This window comes from Heterodontus francisci, chromosome 27 (genome assembly GCF_036365525.1).
Source record: "Heterodontus francisci isolate sHetFra1 chromosome 27, sHetFra1.hap1, whole genome shotgun sequence".
Classification (NCBI taxonomy): Eukaryota; Metazoa; Chordata; class Chondrichthyes; order Heterodontiformes; family Heterodontidae; genus Heterodontus; species Heterodontus francisci.
This window is the reverse complement of record NC_090397.1, coordinates 8,751,235-8,772,768: the sequence shown is the minus strand read 5'-3', so window position 1 is coordinate 8,772,768 and position 21,534 is coordinate 8,751,235. Positions and strand designations below refer to the sequence as shown.

Genomic DNA, 21,534 nt, shown 5'->3' with positions numbered 1-21,534 from the left:
TAACAGAGGGATGGTACACGGTACCTCCATTCATTCCAACTTTCCCTCCAGTAATCCCAGACCCCCTCCCTTTCAGAATGCAGAGTGAGACCCCTGTGTATCTCCCCCTCCCTCCTCCTTTAAGAATGCAGAGTTAGACTCCTGTGTATCCCCTCTCCTTCCTCCCTTCTGTAATGCAGAGTGAGGACCCGCCAGCTTTTCAGATTGTGAACGGGACGGAACGTGATGGCCGCCCATTCAACGAAAAATCCAGCAGTGTCAGTGGAGAGGCGGCTGCTGCATAATCAGCATAGGTAAGTAATCATTACCATATGTTGCTGTGGTGATGCTACTATGCGACGGGGTGGGGGGGGTGGGGGCTGCACCGAGGTCCCGCCGCTGCCGGTAATATGCGGTGGGCCCTTCTCGATGTTGCAGGTCGAGGCTGGCCTCTCCCCGCAACATTTTACTGACCCCTGCGCCGCTACCCGTGGCACCGAGGGGCCGGTAAAATTCAGCCCTCAATGTCTGGTGATCAAAATCCATTTAGGTTAATTGGATCAGGGAGCAGTTCCATTGTCTTCTCCAGGCATAGACATATAAACATTGACATAGTGATTAAATAATACATGCTCAAATGCAGGATCAAATAGACCACATTTTGTATTTTTTAAATTTATAATCCTGTTACACAGACATCAGCACACAAATAAACAGAGCCAATTTTCTTATCACAGAGAGAGAGAAAAATGGAAAACGCTGAGAATTTGAAATCAAACAAAAAATCCAGGAAAACCGAGCAGGTCCATTTGACGTGTTACAGGTGTAGACCTTTCTTCTTAGGGGCTAAAGGTCTGACCAACCTTCCTGGATTTTTTGGGGGAGTGAGAATGCGAGCAGACATTGAGAGCACCATGTTGTAGTGTACCTGGATTTCCAGACAGTCTTCGAGTAAGTTCCATATGAAGGGCTGCTAGACAATTATATGGTTGTGGTTCAATTGGACTTGTGGAAGGAATTGGCTAAAAGGGAGGAAGTGACAGGTTCAAATGTTCAAATTCTGGACTTCGACCCAATACTGAGCTAAATATCTAGAGATTGGTGTCAGGGCTCGACTGGTCCATCTATATAAATGGCCTGAATTGAGAAATGTAATGCACATTGGTCAAAATCAAAGATATTAAACCAGGTGAGGAGATGAATAGGTCATTGAGTCTAATGAAGATCTACAGAAGGGATTAAGCAAATTTTGCATGTGAGTAGAATGATGGCAAATGAATTAGAATGCATTTTAAGGAGGATAAAATGGGGGTGATGGGGTTTGTGTGGGTGCAGAGATGGTATGCTCAATGAATGATGCTGAACCTGCGGGAGGTTGAAGTAGTTGAGGTCGCCAACTCTGACCACATCAAATCATTGCAATCACCAAACAGAACCGTGTTGCAAAACCAAACTGACAACAACTATTTGCATTTATATAGCGCCTTTAACACAGTAAAATGCCCTAAGGTGGCATTATCAAACAAAATTCAACACTGAGCCACAAAAGGAGATATTAGGACAGCTGAGCAAAAGATTGGCCAAAGAGGTGGGTTTTAAGGAGCAGCAAAAAAGGAGGAAGGAGGTGGAGAGGTGTCGGGAGGGAATTCCATGACTTACAGCCTTGCTAGCTGAAGGCAGGGGCACCTATGGTGGAGTCTTTAAAAATCGGGGAAGTGCAAGAAGCCAGAATTGGAGGAGTGCAGATATCTGAGGTTTGTAGGGCTGGAGGAGATTACAGAGATGGGGGTAGGTGGGAAGACAATGTAGCAATTTGTAAACAAGGATGCAAATTTGAAAAAGCGAGGTGTTTTTCAAACAGGAGCCAACGTAGGTCAGCGAGCACAGGGGCGATGGGTGAGCAGGACTTGGTGCAAATTAGGATATGGGCAGCAGATATTTTGATGAGCCGAAGTTTACAGAAGCTGGAAGATGGGAGGCCAGTCAGGAGTGGTTTGGAATTGTCAGGTCTAGAGGTAACAAAGGCACGGATGAGGGTTTCAGCAGCCAACTGGCCTAGTGGTAATGTCACTGGACCAGTAATCTAGAGGCCTAGGCTAATGCCCTGGGGACATGAATTCAAATCCCACCACAGCAGCTGGTGGAAGTTAAATTCAATTAATTAATTTTTAAAATGTGGAATTGAAAGCTAGTCTCAGGAATGATGCCACGAAACGATCATCGATTGTCGTAAAAAACCCATCTGGTTCACCAATGTCCTTTAGGGAAGGAAATCTGCCGTCCTTACCTGGTCTGGCCTACATGTAACTCCAGGCCTACATGTGACTCCAAACCCATAGCAATGTGGAAGATTCTTAACTGTCCTGTAAAATGGCCTAGCAAGCCACTCAGTCCAAGAGCAATTAGGGTTGGACAACAAAGAATAATAAAAAAAAATGAACTGAGGCAGGAGCAGAGTTGGGCGATGTTAAGGAGGTGGAAGTAGATGGTCTTAATGATGGCAGATTAATATCTGATTCTGTACCGTGCCCTGGTCAGGTAACAACTTGAGTATCATGAGACACAAGAGAAGATAAAGGGAAACATTAATGTAGAAAGGAACCGTGAGGCTGGTCCCTCGGGATTAAGGGGTGCACGGAGAGCAGACTTTGTCTGAGTGAGACACAGTTGGAATGTGAAGGTGAGAATTTGGTTGACCTGGTAAGTTCTGGTAAGTTTTTCCTCAAGTTTCAATTTAAGATTAAGAAACAGGCTCTGACGTAGAACTTTCAAACCTCAAGTTAATGAAAGTACCTTGTTAAACAGGGTGTTGCTGGGCATTTATCGGTCAATCAGCTAAAAGTAGTTGCTTCAGTAGGTGTTATTACCATATCAGGAAGCTAAGCTAGCTGGTGACTCACAGGTTCTATAAGACTAGTCAGGATTTCAAACCACATGGAGTAAGGGGTGCGGGGAGAGGAGACGTCACCTGATTGAGACGCGGTCAGCGTGTGAAGGCGGGAATTTGGTTCATGTGGGAATTCAGTGCCGAGGGAGAAAGAGGTGCTCCTTTTTCAGCCTTCAGTAGCTGTGGAAGATGTGAGTTGCTTCCCAGAAATAGAGGGTAACTAAGACAACAGTGAGTTAAGAGCTAGGGTGGCGAATCTGTGGGTTCAGAGCATTCCAAAGAAAATTGATGTGTGACAGTACAGCAAAGAAGGTAAGTGATTGGTTGGTGAACATTTTATTTTCTCTCATCTCAACTAAGGAATTTTCATTGGAGTTAGTATAATGAAGTGAAATAATAAGAATCTTCCGAGACTCAGGAAATTTATTAGTAGTAGTAAACCTTACTAGTCGAAGTAAAGCTTATTAGTAATAGTGGGGCTTAGTAGTAATAGGGTTTATTATAAATTAAGAAAAATAATTAACACATAATAAAGATGGCAGAGTAGGTGATGTGCTGTGGCTGCAGTGCTTGGGAGCTGGTGGACACCAGTGTGATCCACGGCAAACACATCTGCAGTAAGTGTTTGCGGCTCAAGATGGTTCAGCTCAGAGTTAATGAGCTGGAGGTCGAACTACAGAAACATCAGGGATTAGGAAAGCTACCTGGACATTTTATTCCAGAAGGCAGTCACAACCCTTAGGATAGGGTCTTCTGATTTGGTCAGTGGTCAGGGACAAGAAGGAGTGACTGCAAGTGAGGCAGGTAGGGGGATCTAGAAGGTAGAAGTGGAGGGTCCTCAGCCCTTGCAATTGTCGAACAGGTTTGAGGTTCTTACAGTTTGTATGAATGAGAGCAGGGGCTGTAGGGTGGATGAGCTAACTGACCATGGCACTGTGGTACAGGAAACCATTCAAACAGGGGGACTAAATAGGAATGTAGTGGTAGTAGGGGACAGTATAGTCGGGGGGATAGACACCGTTCTCTGCAGCCAAGAGCGTGAGTCCAGGAGGCTGTGTTGCTTGCCCAGTGCCAGGGTTCAGGACATGTGCTCGGGGCTAGAGAGGAACTTGCAGTGGGAGGGGGCGGATCCTGTTGTCGTGGTCCATGTGGGTACCAACAACATAGTTAGGACTAGGAATGAGGTTCTGCAGAGGGAGTATAAGCAGCGCGGGGCTAAATTAAAAATCAGAACATCAAAGGTAATCTCTGGATTATTACCCGAGCCACGAGCAAAGTGGCGTAGGGTAAAAAGATTAGAGAGTTAAATGCATGGCTCAAAGATTGGTGTGGGAGAAATGGGTTTCAATTCATGGGGCACTGGCACCAGTACCAGGAAAAGTGGGATCTGTACCATTGGGATGGTCATAGAGTCATACAGCACCAAAATAGGGTAGGCAGTGGCATAGTGGTATTATCACTGGACTAGTAACCCAGAGACCCAGGGTATTGCTCTGGGGACATGGGTTCGAATCCCACCACAGCAGAAGGTGGAATTTGAATTTAATTAATAAATCTGGAATTAAAAGCTAGTCTAATGATGGCCATGAAACCATTGTCGATTGTTGGAAAAACCCATCTGGTTCACTAATGTCCTTTAGGGAAGGAAATCTGCTGTCCTTACCTGGTCTGGCCTACATGTGACTCCAGACCCACAGCAATGTGGTTAACTCTTACATGCCCTCTGAAATGGCCTAGCAAGCCACTCAGTTGTACCGAACCGCTATGAAGTCAATAAAAAGGAATGAAACCGGATGGACCACCCAGCATCGACCTAGGCACCGGAAACAACAACGGTAAACCCAGCCCTGCCGACCCTGCAAGGTCCTCCTTACTAACATCTGGGGGCTTGTGCCAAAGTTGGGAGAGGTGTCCCACAGACTAGTCAAGCAACAGCCTGACATCGTCATACTCACGGAATCATACCTTACAGACAATGTCCCAGACACTGCCATCACCATCCCCAGGTATGTCCTGTCCCACCAACAGGACAGACCCACCAGAGGTGGTGGCACAGTGATATACAGTAGGGAGGGAGCTGCCCTGGGAGTCCTCAACATTGCCTCCGGACCCCATGAAGTCTCATGGTATCAGGTCAAACATGGGCAAGGTAACCTCCTACTGATTACCACCTACCGCCCTCCCTCAGCTGATGTCTCAGTACTCCTCCATATTGAACACCACTTGGAAGAAGCACTGAGGGTGGCAAGGGCACAAAATGTAATCTGAGTGGGGGACTTCAATGTCCATCACCAAGAGTGGCTCGGTAGCACCACTACTGACCGAGCTGGCCAAGTACTAAAGGACATAACTGCTAGACTGTGTCTGCAGCAGGTGGTGAGGGAAACAACAAGAGGGAAAAACCTACTTGACCTCGTCCTCACCAATCTGCCTGCCGCAGATGCTTCTATCCATGACTGTATTGGAAGGAGTGACCACCGCACAGTCCTTGTGGAGACAAAGTCCCGCCTTCACATTGAGGATACCATCCATCGTGTTGTGTGGCATTACCACCGTGCTAAATGGGATAGATTTCGAACAGATCTAGCAATGCAAAACTGGGCATCCATGAGGCGCTGTGGGCCATCAGCAGCAGCAGAATTGTACTCAACCACAATCTGTAACCTCATGGCCTGGCGTATCCCCCACTCTACCATTACCATCAAGCCAGGAGACCAACCCTGGTTCAATGAAGAGTGCAGGATGGCATGCCAGGAGCAGCACCAGGCATACCTCAAAATGAGGTGTCAACCTGGTGAAGCTACAACACAGGACTATCTGCGTACCAAACTGTGTAAGCAGCATGCGATAGACAGAGCTAAGCGATCCCATAACCAACAGATCAGATCTAAGCTCTGCAGTCCTGCCACATCCAGCCGTGAATGGTGGTGGACAATTAAACAACTAACTGGAGGAGGTGGTTCCACAAATATCCCCATCCTCAATGATGGGGGAGCCAAGCACATCAGTGCGAAAGATAAGGCTGAAGCATTTGCAACAATCTTCAGCCAGAAATGCCGAGTTGATGATCCATCTCGGCCTCCTCCTGAAGTCCCCAGCATCACAGATGCCAGACTTTAGCCAATTCGATTCACTCCACGAGATATCAAGAAACGACTGAAGGCACTGGATACTGCAAAAGCTATGGGCACTGACAATATTCCGGCAATAGTAATGAAGACCTGTGCTCCAGAACTTGCCACGCCCCTAGCCAAGCTGTTCCAGTACAGCTACAACACTGGCATCTACCCTGCAATGTGGAAAATTGCCCAGGTATGTCCTGTACACAAAAAGCAGGACAAGTCCAACCCGGCCAATTACCGCCCATCAGCCTACTCTCAATCATCAGTAAAGTGATGGAAGGTGTCATCAACAGTGCCATCAAGCGGCACTTGCTTAGCAATAACCTGCTCAGTGACGATCAGTTTGGGTTCCGCCAGGGCCACTCAGCTCCTGACCTCATTACAGCCTTGGTTCAAACATGGACAAAAGAGCTGAACTCAAGAGGTGAGGTGAGAGTGACTGCCCTTGACATCAAGGCAGCATTTGACCGAGTATGGCATCAAGGAGCCCTAGCAAAACTGAGACCCTCCACTGGCTGGGGTCACACCTAGCGCAAAGGAAGATGGTTGTGGTTGTTGGAGGTCAATCATCTGAGCTCCAGGACATCACTGCAGGAGTTCCTCAAGGTAGTGTCCTAGGCCCAACCATCTTCAGCTGCTTCATCAATGACCTACCTTCAACCATAAGGTCAGAAGTGGGGATGTTCGCTGATGATTGCACGATGTTCAGCACCATTCATGACTCCTCACATACTGAAGCAGTCCGTGTAGAAATGTAGCAAGACCTGGACAATATCCAGGCTTGGGCTGATAAGTGGCAAGTAACATTCGCGCCACACAAGTGCCAGGCAATGACCATCTCCAACAAGAGAGAATCTAACCATCTCCCCTTGACATTCAACGGCATTACCATCGCTGAATCCCCCACTATCAACATCCTAGGGGCTACCATTGACCAGAAACTGAACTGGAGTAGCCATATAAATACCGTGGCTACAAGAGCAAGTCAGAGGCTAGGAATCCTGAGGCGAGTAACTCACTTCCTGACTCCCCAAAGCCTGTCCACCATCTACAAGGCACAAGTCAGGAGTGTGATGGAATACTCACCACTTGCCTGGATGGGTGCAGCTCCAACAACACTCAAGAAGCTCGACACCATCCAGATCAAAGCAGCCCGCTTGATTGGCACCCTATCTACAAACATTCACTCCCTCTACCACCGACGCACAGTGGCAGCAGTGTGTACCATCTACAGGATGCACTGCAGCAATGCACCAAGGCTCCTTAGACAGCACCTTCCAAACCCATGACCTCTACCATCTAGAAGGACAAAGGCAGCAGATGCATGGGAACACCACCACCTGCAAGTTCCCCTCCAAGTCACACACCATCCTGACTTGGAACTATATCGCCGTTCCTTCACTGTCACTGGGTCAAAATCCTGGAACTCCCTTCCGAACAGCACTGTGGGTATACCTACCCCACATGGACTGCAGCGGTTCAAGAAGGCAGCTCACCACCACCTTCTCAAGGGCAATTCGGGATGGGCAATAAACGCTGGCCGAGCCAGCGGCACCCACATCCCTGAATGAATAATTTTTAAAAACAGGCCCTTCAGCCCACCCATTTATACTAATCCTACATGAATCCCATTTTCCCTCTCACATCCCTACCTTCCCTCTATTCTCCTACCTACACTGGGAGCAATTTTTTTTTTTTACAATGGCAAATATACCTACCAACTCACAAGTCTTTGGCATGTGGGAGGAAACCAGAGCACACCCACACAGTCACAGGGAGAACTTACAAACTCCACACAGGCAGTACGCAGAACCAAACCCAGATCGCTGGAGCTGTGAGGCTGCAGTGCTAACCACTGCACCACTATGCTGCCCTGAGGTCTTCACCTGAACTGTGCTGGGACCAGTGTTTTGGTGAGTCCTATAACTAGGGTGGTAGAGAGGGCTTTAAACAAAATAGTGGGGCGAGGGATCAAGTGAGAGAACATGTGATCATTTAAAGAGAGAAGAGAAGGCAAGAGAGCGAGGTAGCAATATGGGTAATGATAAGAGTGTGGCAGGAAGGGAAAGAGCTTACAAACTTAAGAGCATGCCAGTTGATAAGGCTAGACATTGTGAAAATAATAAGACAGAATTAAAGGCACTCTATCTGAATGAACACAGCATTCGCAACAAGATAGATGAATTGACAGCACAAATAGAAGTAAACAGGTATGATCTCATTGCCATTACAGAGATGTGGATGCAGGGTGACCAAGGCTGGGAACTGAATGTTCAAGGGTATTTGACATTTAGGAAGAATAGGCAAAAAGGGAAAAAAGGAGGTGGGGTAGCGGTGTTAATAAAGGATGAGATCAGTACATTAGTTAGAGAGGATCTTAGGTTGAAAGACCAATGATGTCGAATCAGTTTGGGTGGAGCTAAAAACAGCAAGAAGCAGCCAACATTGGTAGGATTTGTTTACAAGCCACCAAACAGTAGTAGTAATGTAGGGCATGCTATAAATCAGGAAATTAGAGGTGCATGTAACAAGGGTAATACAGTAATCATGGGGACTTCAATCTACATATAGACTGGGTAAACCTAATTAGAATTAATGCTGTGGAGGATGAATTTGGATGTGGGGACCAAATGTAATATTTCCAAGTTTGCTGATGATACAAAACTAGGTGGGAATGGGAGTTGTTTAGAGGCTTCAATGGGATTTAGAGAGGCTAAGTGAGGGGGTAAGGACATGGCAGATGGAATATAATGTGAATAGGTGTGAAGTTATCCACTTTGGTCAAAAAAACAGAAAGACAAAGTATTTCTTAAATGCTGGGAGGTTGGGAAGTGTTGATGTCCAAAGGGACCTGGATGTCCTTGTTCATATGTCACTGAAAGCTAACATGCAGGTGCAACAAGGAATTAGGAAGGCAAATGGTATGTTGGCTTTTATTGCAAGAGGATTTGCATACAGGAGTAAAGAATTCTTGCTGCAATTGTATAGAGCCTTGGTGAGACCGCATCTGGAGTACTGTGTAGAGTTTTGGTCTCCTGACCTAAGGAAGGATAGACTTGCCATAGAGGGAGTGCAACAAAGATTCACCAGACTGATCCTCAGGATGATGGGATTGTCCTATGAGGAGAAATTGAGGAGCCTGGGCCTATATTCTCTGGAGTTTCGAAGAATGAGAGGTGATCTCATTGAAGCCTTTAAAATTTTTACTGGGCTCGACAGGGTTGATGCAGGAAGGATGTTTCCCCTGGCTGGAGTGCCTGGAACCAGGAGACACAGCCTCAGAATAAGGGGTAGGCCATTTAGGACTGAGAAGGTGGTGAATCTTTGTAATTCTCTACCCCAGTGAGCTGTAGAGGATCAGTCATTGAGTATGTTCAAGAGAGAGAGAGACAGGCAGATAGGAAATGGGTGACCACCAGGCAGTCTAAGAGAACCAGGCAAGTAGTGCAGGTGTCCACTGATATAATCTCACTCATTCATTTTGGATACTGGTGAGGGTGATGGTTCCTCAGAGGAGTGCAGTCAGAGCCAAGTTTGTGGCGCCACAGGTGGCTCAGCTGCACAGGAGGGGAGGAAGAGGAGTGGAAGAGCAATAGTGATAGGGGACTCGTTAGTTAGGGGAACAGACAGGCATTTCTGCGGCGGTAAACGTGACTCCAGGATGGTGTGTTACCTCCCTGGTGTCAGGGTCAAGGAGGTCACGGAGCGGCTGCAGGACGTTCTTCTGAGGGAGGGTGAACAGCCAGTGGTCCACCATGGTACCAATGACATAGGTAAAAAGGGGGATGAGATCCTGAAAGCAGATTTTAGGGAGCTAGGAAGAAGATTAAAAAGCAGGAGCTCAAAATCAGTAATCCCAGGATTAGTCCCAGTCCCACATATAAGTGAGCATAGGAATAGGAGAATTGAGCGATTGAACACGTGGCTGGAGAAACTGCTGTAGGAGGGAGGGCATCAGATTTCTGAGACATTGGGACTGGTTCTGGGGCAGGTGGGACTTGTACAAGCTGGACATGCTGCATCCTAGCAGAACTGGGACGAATATCCTCGCAGGGAGATTTGCTAGTGCTGTTGGGGAGGGTTTAAACTAAATTGTCAGGGGGATGGAAACCTGAGAGGGAGCTCAGATTGGAGGGAAGCAAAACTGGTAACTTGTCAGGGGTGTGAGAACCAGGAGAAAATATCAGACAGGAATACCAAGGTGCACAGAATACTGGGGGAGATAGATAGCACTAGAGTAGGGAATAGCAATACAGCCTCACAGCTCCAGTGACCCAGGTTCAGTTCTGGGTACTGCCTGTGTGGAGTTTGCAAGTTCTCCCTGTGACTGTGCGGGTTTCTGCCAGGTGTTCTGGTTTCCTCCCACAGCCAAAGACTTGTAGGTTGATAGGTAAATTGGCCATTGCAATTTGCCCCTAGTGTAGGTGGTGGGGTTATGGTAAGGAATATGGGATTAATGTAGGATTAGTATAAATGGGTGGTTGTTGGTTGGCACAGACTTGGTGGACCAAGGGGTCTGTTTCAATGCTGTATCTCTCTCTATGATCTATGACGAGTATGTTATTAGGTGGGGTCAGAGTAAGGGAGAAAGTAATAAGATCTGAATCAAGGTTAATGTGAATGCACAGAGTGTGATTAATAAGATTGGTGAGGTATAGGTGCAGATTGCCATGTGGAAATATGATGTTGTGGCTATAACAGAGACCTGGCTCAAAGAAGGGCAGGACTGGGTGTTAAATGTTTTTGGATACAAGGTGTTCAGGAAAGATAGGAAAGGAAAAGAAGGGGGAGGGGTGGCAGTATTGATAAAGGAGAGCATTGCAGTGCTGGAGAAAAAGAATGTCCCAGAGGGGTTGAGGACAGAATTGATTTGGCAAGAGCTAAGGCACAAAAAAGGTGCAGTTACATTGCTCGGTGTTGTCCATAGGCCACCAGCTAGTGGGAAGGATGTGGAGGAACAAATTTGCAAGGAAATTACAGAGAGATGCAAAAATTATAGGGTAGTTACAATGGAGGACTTTAATTATCCAAACATAGACCGGGATAATAGTAGTGTGAAGGGCATAAGTTTCTAGAGTGTGTTCAGGAAAATTTTCTGCAACAGTATTTTGCTAGTCCAACAAGAAAGGAAGCACTGGTAGACCTGGTTCTTAGCAATGAGGTGGGCCAAGTGGATCAAGTATCAGTAGGAGTGCATTTAGGGGACAGTGATCATTGTATCATAAGATTTAGGCTGACTATGGAAAAGGACAAAGAGCAATCCAGGGTAAGAATAATTAACTGGGGGAAGGCCAACTTCAATGGGGTAAGAACGGAGCTGGGGCGAATAAAATGGAGTCAAAAGCTGGCAGGAAAACTGACTGATGAACAACGGGATACCTTCAAAAAAGAGACAGTTTGGGCACAGTTGAGGTACGTTTCCTCGAAGGCGAAAACTAGAGCAAACAAATCCAGAGCTCCTTGGATGATAAAAGAGGTAGAGATTAAAATAAAGAAGAAAAGGTGTGTTTATGGCAGATGCCAGGTGGAAAATACTATCGAGAACCAGGCTGAATATAGAAGGTCCAGAGGGGAAGTGAAAAAGTAAATAAGAGAAGCAAAGAGAGAGCAAGAGAAGAGACTGGCAGCTAGCATTAAAGGAAATCCCAATGTTTTCTACAGGCATATAAAAAGTAAAAGGGTGGTAAAAGGAGGAGTGGGGCCAATTAGAGACCAGAAAGGAGATTTACACATGGAGGCAGAGGGCATAGCTGAGGTATTAAATGAATACTTTGCATTTGTCTTTACCAAGGAAGAAGATGCGACCCAGGCAATGTTGAAAGAGGAGGTAAGTCAGACACTAGAGGGGTTTAAAATTGATAAAGAGGAAGTATTAGATAGGCTGTCTGTACTTAAAGTGGATAAAACACCAGGACCAGATGAGATACATCCAAGGATACTGAGGGAAGTGAGGGTGGAAATCGCAGAGGCATTGGCCATAATTTTTCAGTCTTCCTTAGACTTGGGGGTGGTGCCAGAGGACTGGAGAATCGCAAACATTACACCCTTGTTCAAAAAAGTTTGTAAAGATTAGCCCAGCACTATAGGCCAGTCAATTTAACTTTAGTGGTGGGGAAACCTCTTGAAGAAATAATACGGGACAAAATCAATAGTCTCATGGACAAATGCAGGTTAATTAAGGAAAGTTAGCATAGATTTCTTAAGGGAAAATCATGTTTAACTAACTTGTTGGAGTTTTTTGAGGAGGTAACAGAGAGCATTAATGAGGGCAATGCTGTTGATGTGGTGCACATGGACTTTCAAAAGGCATTTGATACAGTGCCACACAGCAGACTTGTGAGCAAATCTGTAGCTCATGGAATAAAAGGGATGGTAGCAACATGGATATGGAATTGGCTGAGTGACAGGAAACAAAGAGTAGTGGTTAATGGATGTTTCTCCAGCTGTAGGAAGGTTTGTAGTGGAGTTCCCCAGGGATCAGTGTTGATATACATTAATGACCTAGACCTTGGTGTACAGGACACAATTTCAAAGTTTGCAGATGATACGAAACTTGGAAGCATTGTGAACTGTGAGGAGGAAGGATAGTGTAGAACTTCAAAAGGACATAGACAAGTTGGTGGAATGGGCAGACAGGTGGCAGATGAAGTTCAATGCAGAGAAATGTGAGGTGATTCATTTTGGTAGGAAGAACCTGGAGAGACAATATAGAATAAAGGGTACAATTCTAAAGGGGGTGCAGGAGTAGAGGGACCTGGGTGTATATGTGCATAAGTCATTAAAGATGGCTGGAAAGGTTGAGAGAACGGTTAATAAAGCATACAGTATCCTGGGCTTTATTAATAGGGGGATAGAGTACAAGAGCAAGGAAGTTAGTTGAACTTGTATAAGACACTAGTTCAGCCACAGCTGGAGTATTGCATCCAATTCCGGTTGCTGCACTTTAGGAAAGACGGGAGGGCATTGGAGAGAGCACAGAAAAGATTCACGAGGATGGTTCCAGGGATGAGGAATTTCAGTTATGAAGATAGATTGGAGAAGTTAGGACTGTTTTCCTTGGAGAAGAGAAGGCTGAGAGGTGATTTGATCGAGGTATTCAAAATCATGAGGGGTCTGGACAGAATAGATAGAGAGAAACTGTTCCCACTACTGAAAGAATCGAGAATGAGAGGGCACAGATTTAAAGTATTTGGTAAGAGAAGCGAAAGTGACATGAGGAATAACTTTTTCACGCAGCAAGTGGTTAAGGTCTGGAATGTGCTGCCTGAGAATGTGGTGGAGGCAGGTTCAACTGAAGCATTCAAAAGGGAGTTAGACTGTTATATGAAAAGGAAGAATATGCAGGGTTATGTGGAGAAGGCAGGGGAATGGAACTGAGGGAATTGCTCTTTCAGAGAGCCATTGCAAACACGATGGGCTGAATGGCCTCCTTCTGCACTGTAACAATTCTGTGATTCTATGATAGTAAAGATATCAAGGGATATGGGGATAATATGGGAAAATGGCAAGAAGATAGAAGATCAGTCATGATCTGGTTGGATGGTGGAGCAAGCTCAAGGGTCCGAATGGTCTATTCCTGCTCCTATTTCCTATGTTCCTAGTGTCAGAGATCAGAGTGAATAAGAAAGGTTAGAAAAACCTTCAGCCTTAAAATGTTAGTGACAGAGAGTGGCTTTATTTAAATGAGATATTCAACTGGAAAGGAATGAGGTTAACCTGAAGCATTATTCAATTTAAACTGTGATTACAAGATAAGTACAAACTGGGAAAAGAGAAGTTCAGGAATGATGTCAGAAAGAGAACGTGTGGGTGTACTTTCACCACATAGACAGCAGAATGTCCACCACCATCTTCAAGGGCATCTCGTAAAGGGCAATAAATGCCAACATTTCTAGCCATGCCCACATCCTGAGAATTAATTTATTTTTTCAATATTAATACCTGGAATGGGGTCTGGTATTGGAGGCAAATACTGAGAAATCATTCCAGAGGAAGTTGGTGTGATGGGAAGATAATGATTTCTATGGTAAGGGGAGATATTTAGGCTGATTGCCTTCCTTTTCTTGTCTTTTCAGAAGCTGAACACTTCAGTCACTTCTTGCTTATATTTGATCACATCAAATCATGTTTTATCATACTGGTTCAGATGGAGCCTTTGGACTCTGCGGTCACTAAAGCAGATAGCTGTTCTGGTGTTTGAACTAATCTGTAGTGTTCCACATAGGGTTCTACTGCTTGCCAAACCTGTGAACAGAAAGCGTTGTGGATACACAGTTAAACCAACATTGACGAATTAGTTAAGAATCACTTTCTCTGCCTGTCACTGGGATGGAGCTGAACCCAACTCCCACACCAATTTGCTGGCACTTTTCTCAATCACTGCTGCAAATCCAGGAGATAATATGATGTGCCATCAAACTATCTAGCCTAAGATTACTCAATATGGCAGCTGTCGTGATCCTCTATAGGATGCAATCTGACCCATTGACCTTTCAACTCTTCCACTGTAGATTACAATCACCCAGCTACAGTGCATCAGTAAATCCCAACTGTAAAATCCATAGCTACAGTGGAAGATAGATTTAAGTGGGGATTTTAATCAGCATTATGGATTCTGGATAAAACTTGCATTCATAGTGAAATTAGAACATAATGCACGCACACACACACACACACACACGCATACACATGGGATGATAGGGCTGGCCTGCTTGTCAGACAGAAAAGACAGACTTGCATTTATATAGTACCTTTCACAGCCTCGGCACAGCCTGAAGCACTCTTGAAATGTCATTACTGTTGTAATGTAAGAAATGCAACAGCCAATTTGCGAACAGCAAGCTCCCACAGAGAGCAATGAGATAATGACCAGATAATCTATTTTTGTGATGTTGGTTGAGGGTTAAATATTAGCCAGGACACTGGGGATAATTCCCCTGCTCTTCTTTGAAATGGAGCCATGGGATCTTTTACATCCATCCAAGAGGACAGACAGGGCCTCATTTTAACATCTCATCTGAAAGACAGCACCTCTGGCTGTGTAGCACTCCTTCAGTACTGCACTGGACTATGAGTCTGGATAATGGACTCAAGTGGGGATTGAATCCACACTCTTCTGTCCTAGAGGTAAGTCTGTTACCACTGATCCACAGTTTGACACCTGCAACAAAGGCCATTTTGTCAATGGGCAATCTCACTGACCCATCGACAATCACAGCCTTGAGCTGAGTTTCCATCCCACACACTTGTGTTATGCCAATAATTTTGGCTGGTGGATGGGATTCCTGCCAACATCACAAACTTGGAAAATAATTCCTGTTCATAACACTTTCTCCCATGAGCTGGACACCTCCCCTGTTACTGTGTATCCATTGGACAACCGAGCTGAAAAATGGCAACTTGCCATCTGTAGAAGGTCGAGCAAAGGCGGGTGAGGAATTCAGGTCTAATGTATGATGCAAGTCACTGATGTTATGAACCAACAGGTGGTCTTATGCCTAAAGACACAAGACAGACTGTGACAATCAGGTGTGGATTTCCAACCTTGATGTCCAGACGTACAAATAATGTTGTGGGTCACACACATTTGGAAATGAAAAATCAGGCTCTTTCTACAACAGGGGGCCAATCTGCTCGGTCAGTTTTAGTCATGGGAGGAAATGCATCGCTTCATGATTAACCAGCATGGCCAAGATGTCTGTAAACCCTCGTGGCATCTGTAGCTGAAATAACTTGCCTTTTCTTCAGCCAGCAGCCTCCGAACCATTTCAAAGTCTGAGGTCATAAATCGATCTTTAACTAGGGGCCTGTAAAAGGAGAAGCATAAAAAGCAGGGCAAGTTGAAGGAACAAGCCACAGATGAGTGAAAACACCATTTCTTGCTACAAGCAGTTAAGATTTTTTTTGTATTGGATATTTTCCTGGTGTTCAGTATCACAAAGTTTCCTCAAACCCTTTCCTCGCCTAATCATCGCTGCATTTAGGCTTATGGGATTTGTTATGTGGTTTCCTTGACTGTGGAAAGGCAAAAGAATAAATACTCCATCAGGCCAATGGGTTTAACCTCTGAGGAGAAAAAGATACTGTGTTGGAGGTGCACTGGATATGATTATCGAGCCTGGCATGAGCAGATACAAGTCAACAGGAATAAGGAAGGAGTCCTGGTGTATGATCATTGATAGCTAAAGGTTCAAATCCAGTGTCAGGAATGGACGGTGAAAGTGAACAGGGCCTGGATTGTTCAGTAGAAAACTAGGGCCACAACAACCTGGTTATATAAGGCTACATTTGGAGTACTATATAGAATTTTAGCATACTAACCTCAGGAAGGATATACCCCTAGGAGGGCACAGAGGAGAACAACAATGGTGGAAGATCATGGAGCTAAGGAGATGGACTTTGTAACTTCAGGTTGGGTTTACTGTGGAAACAGAGGTTTAAAGGGGATCTGATCCAGCTATTTAAAATCAATAAGAAGCATTAACAGGTAAGTAGATAAATTGTATGAGGTGAAAGGTCAGATAGGACTCAAATGGAGGAAGCTGGGACTGCAGTTTTCTCGGAGGAAGAGGATTTTAGGGGTGCGACTGAGACTGAAGCTCTGCCACTTTGTGCAAAATGAGATCGTGTGGTGTATGGAAGGTAAGACACTATATTTCAGAGCATAAAAGGTTTGGGGCCAGCCTGATCACCAGTGAGGGGCTGAAGAGGAATTTGATGGAAGATTTCGGCATTGGCTCACAGTGTTTGTCTTTGTCTCTGGCAGGAGCTGGGCAAAGGACGGGCACCTTCAAGGGCAAGAGATCAACAAAAGGTGGGGTGAACTTGTCAGAGGCTGATGGCCATTTCTCAACCTCGTTACTAAACACACAGAAGACAAAACTGTGCCTTAGCCTACAAACCAATAGACTAATTTATTAAACAGTAACCCAATAAACAGCTAGCATTAAATATAAATCATAAATTTGCAGCAATTAATTTCCTATTGCCCTTGGCATATTGAAACCAACATTGGTGCTTCTCCTACATCACTCAATGTAAAACTGAAGCTCAAAAGAACATTCGCTGGTTAATCTTACATAGTCATTTCTCATAATCTCTGGCTCTCTTCTCTGACAGCTTCAGACAGGTTGCTGATTGGTCAAAAAAAGTCTGCTTCAGATATGATCAAAATCATTTGAAGATATAGCAAAACAAAGAACATTAAAAATATACCTCTCTTGGCTACTGGTCAGGATTTCACCAGATTCAAAGCAGTGCTTCAGCAAATGAATGCAGCTATCAAACCTACCCTCTCCAACATATCCACACACTGTTTTCTGGTGTGGGAGCTGGAGTGTATTAACCCAGGTTCACAAAGAAAATGGGCGTTAACTGTATGGGGCCCACCTGTTTTACACTGCACCCCATTCTCTTATCCATTTCCCAAAGACGACTTTCACTCTGTGTGTCTACTGTGACCAGCAGAACAGAAGCCAGTAACAGAGCGGAAATGCTTCATTTGTGGCACACAAACAGCACTGATGCCTTATTAGTCTAAACATTTTAGTTTGAGCAGAATTTTTAAACTTACTTGACTACTGAGCGAACCAGCTCATAGACCCTTTCCAGCGGTTCTGTTGTGCGCAATGGCCGCACAAACTCAAGACCCTGACATGCTGCAAGGAGCTCGATAGCAAGCACTTGAAAAAAAATGGTTTCCACAAGAGTTAACTTTTCAACTGTCAATCTAAATGGTTGCATATCTAGTCTGATGCCAACTGACCAACTCAATAACAAAAAGCTGCATTTATATAGAGCCTTGAACATAGTAAAAACTTTCCAAGGTGTGCTATCAGAAACATATAGTGACACCGAGCCAAAGGAGGAGACATTATGACAAGTGACCCAAAGCCTGGTCACAGCGGACAGTTTTAAGCAGCATTTTAAAAGGAAGAGAGAGGTTTAAGAAGGGAATTTCAGAGCTTAGATCCTAGTCAGCTGAAGGCATGGCTGTCAATGATGGAGTGAAGGAAAGGGGATGTGCAATAGGTCAGAATTGGAGAAACACAGAGGGTTGTAGGACTGGTGAAGGTTACATAGATAGGGAAGGGCAAGACCATAGAGGGATTTGAACTGAAGGATGAGGCATTGTTGAACAGGGAGTCAGTATTTTAGTCACTCTCAGGATGAGGGTGTCGCATTTATAGCCAATGCCTAGTTGCTCGAAGAGGGCGCTAGTACAACTAAGGGCTTTGCTAGACCACTTTAGAGGGCTGTTGAAATCCAACCATGTTTGCATGGGATTGGAGTCACATATAGACCAGACCAGGTAAGGACAGTAGTTTTCCTTCGATGAAGAACATGAGTGAACTAGTTGGGTTTTTAATGACAATGGTGACTTTTAAAGATACCAGCTTTTTAAAATTAGCATTTCCAGATTTTTTTAAAACCTGAATTCATATTCTCAAGATTATTAGTCCAAACCTCTGAACTATTAGTCTTGTAGCATAACCACTACGCTACTGTACCTGGCACAGTGGTTAGCACCGCGGCCTCACAGCTCCAGCGACCCAGGTTCAGTTCTGGGTACTGCCTGTGCGGAGTTTGCAAGTTCTCCCTGTGACCACGTGGGTTTCCATCGGGTGCTCCGGTTTCCTCTCACAGCCAGGTTGATGGGTAAATTGGCAATTGTAAATTGCCCCTAGTGTAGGTAGGTGGTAGGAGAATTGAGGGAAGGTGGGGATGTGGTAGGGAATATGGGATTAATGTAGGATTAGTATAAAATGGGTGGTTGTTGGTCGGCACAGACTTGGTGGGCCGAAGGGTCTGTTTCAGTGCTGTATCTATAAAAATAAAATAATGTAGGTCAGTTATCTGCAGAGACCAGAGAACCTAGAATTGTTCTTCTTGGAACACTGAAGGTTAAGGAGAGATTTAATAAAAGGTGTTCAAAATTACAAAAAGTTTTGATCGGGTAAATGAGAAATGTTTCCACTGGCAGGTTAGTCATTAACCAGAGGACATAGATTTAAAATAGTTGGCTAAAGAACCAGACAAGTGCACCAGATACAGTTGGTTAAGGTAAATGTTTGGATTGGGATCCCAATAGAATTATAACGTTAATGGAATGGAACTGTGTGTTATAATTAAGGATTAAAAAGCAAAATACTGTGGATAGAACCTGAAAAACTAACTTTTCTTTCTCTCCACAGATGCTGCCTCAACTGCTGAGTATTCCCAGCATTTTAGTTTTTTGTTATAATTACACAAACTGGCTGGATGGGAGAGGAGATTTCCGCCTGTCCCTCCATCACATGTTCTAATATTACACCCTTCCATTAGTCATACCTTGTTCGACATGCTCAACAACTCTCAGTGCTTTCCTGGCAGCCCATCCACCCATGGAGACATGGTCCTCAGTGGCAGCGCTGGTGGACAGGGAGTCAACCGATGACGGATGGCACAGCACCTTGTTCTCAGAGACTAGAGGGATGTTAGGTTATTTCCTGGTGACTGACTGGATGCTCACATTATTTTACTTTACTGCGTTTTATGTGTAATTGCTAAACAGCTCATCACTACAACAATTAAATAGAAACCAAAAATACTTTATTAGAAAGAAAAGGGGAAAAAAATTTGTATTTATTTACCACCTTTTATGACCTCAAGACATCCCAAAGTGCTTTACAGCCAATTAAATACTTTTGAGGTGTAATCACTGTTGTAATGTAGGAAACACGGCAGCCAATTTGCGCACAGCAAGCTCCCACAAACAGCAATGCGATCATGAGCAGATAATCCGTTTGGTTGAGGGATGAATATCAGCCAGAACAATGGGGAGAATTCCCCTGCTCTTCTTTGTGGCATTGTGGGATTGGTTACATTCACCTGGGAGGGCAGAAGGGGCTTCAGTTTCAAAACCTCCAAAAGACAGCACCTCTGACATTGCAGCACTGTCTCAGTACTGCACTGAAGTGTCATCCAGGATTAAGTCTGTGTTTACTGGGACTAAGTACAAAATTGTACACAGATGGATGCAAAATACTGCGGATTCTGGAAACTCACATCAGGTCGGGCAGCATCCATGGAGAGAAAGTAGGATTCGTGTTTCTGACAAAAGGTCATTCAACTGAAATGTTAACCTTTCCTTCCTCACTCCCCAGATGCTGCCTGACCTGCTGAGTGTTTCCAGAATTTTGTTTGTAATCTCAAATCAATGCATTTGAGAAAGCTTTACCTTTTTTCTCCACATTTAAAGCAATTGAAATAAATCTTCCCGTGCTTGCATAACCTGCAGTTGTTCTATTTGAATGGATTGATTAGATGTTTTTGGAGTTAGTGCCCATTAAAATTCAGCAGTAAATAAATGTTTGTACCTAATGCAGCCGCTGTACAGTGAGCCATCATAAAACCACAGTTCAAACCCCCATCTTTGACCAGGAAGGCAGGCAGGTCACTCAGGGATGGGTTACACAGTCTTTCAATCCTCCTCTCACTGATTGACGCGAGTTCATGAACCCCAATTGCTAGATAGTCAAGAGCCTGCAGACATTACAAGGAGACAAACCACAAGCATCAATCTGTCCATTGTAGGTGTGTTCGCAATTAGATTACTAACACTTCAAGAATATCAGAGGCTATCTCTTCTGCTGATTAGATCACCCCCAAAACATTAGCCTACAAATGACTGTCGGCAAAATTATTGAATGTTTAAGTGGGTTTAAGGTCCTGAGTGGAAAGTCAGCGAGCTGTACCATCCACTTGCCCAGGAGTCTGTGAGGCTGACCTCACACAAACTCCCAGGCCTCACTCACATTCCATTGGCCAGCTGACTGCCAAAACCACTTCTCAGCAAAGACTGAGCTCCTGCCGGCACTGATGCAAGTTGTGGGAGCAGGGGAGAGGTCAGCAGGGTCTCCAAATGGGAAGGGAGAAGAGTCAGGGGCAGCAGAGGCCCAGACTTCCAGTGCAGCACATGGAGCTCCCCTTTTAAGGTGCTGATTCCCCAGTGGGTATTACTGAGCAGGAAACCCACTGTGAGCCCCTCACTCAGTACTTGCCTTTACAGTGCCATTGGGGTCCTACATACACCACTGGATCCTGATTATCATATGTTAATGAGGCTCCTTCCTGAGCCAGGCTGACACCTCAGCTACTAGAAACAAACAATGGGGTTAAACCCACCACCTGGGAATGGAAGGGTAAATAGACCCACCCCTATCTATACTAATCCCACCTGCCTGCATTAATTCCATATCCCTCTATGCCTTGCTCATTCAAGTACCTGTCCAGATGCCTCTTAAATGTTGCTACTGTTCCTGCCTCCACCACCTCCTCAGGCAGCTCATTCCAGATACCCACTATACTTTGTGTGAAAAATCTACCCCTTTCATCCCCTTTAAACCTCCTCCCTCTCACCTTAAATCTATGCCCTCTAGTTTTAGTCACCCCTACCATGGGAAACAGACTCTGGCTATCTACCCTATCTATGCCTCTCATAATTTTATATACCTCTATCATGTCCCTCTCAGCCTCCTTCGCTCCAGGGAAAACAGACCCAACCTA

At 44.9% G+C, this 21,534-nt stretch overlaps 1 protein-coding gene across 3 annotated transcripts in view; it reads right to left on the bottom strand.

The window, feature by feature from the left end:
- Positions 1-862: 862 nt before the first annotated feature.
- The window catches only part of LOC137384626 (histidine ammonia-lyase-like), a 38,939-nt gene continuing 18,267 nt past the window's right edge, over positions 863-21,534 (bottom strand). The window contains exons 16-20 of one of the 3 annotated variants that reach the window (XM_068058769.1): positions 20,346-20,511; positions 19,318-19,452; positions 17,561-17,669; positions 15,725-15,794; positions 863-14,232 (exon numbers count right to left, since the gene is read on the bottom strand). In XM_068058769.1, the coding sequence (XP_067914870.1) occupies positions 14,131-14,232; positions 15,725-15,794; positions 17,561-17,669; positions 19,318-19,452; positions 20,346-20,511 (582 nt within the window). In that variant the 3' untranslated portion in view covers positions 863-14,130. Of the gene's footprint in view, positions 14,233-15,724; positions 15,795-17,560; positions 17,670-18,373; positions 18,813-19,317; positions 19,453-20,345; positions 20,512-21,534 lie in introns of those variants that run through there. The other 2 variants (XM_068058770.1, XM_068058771.1) reach the window with 2 other exon arrangements.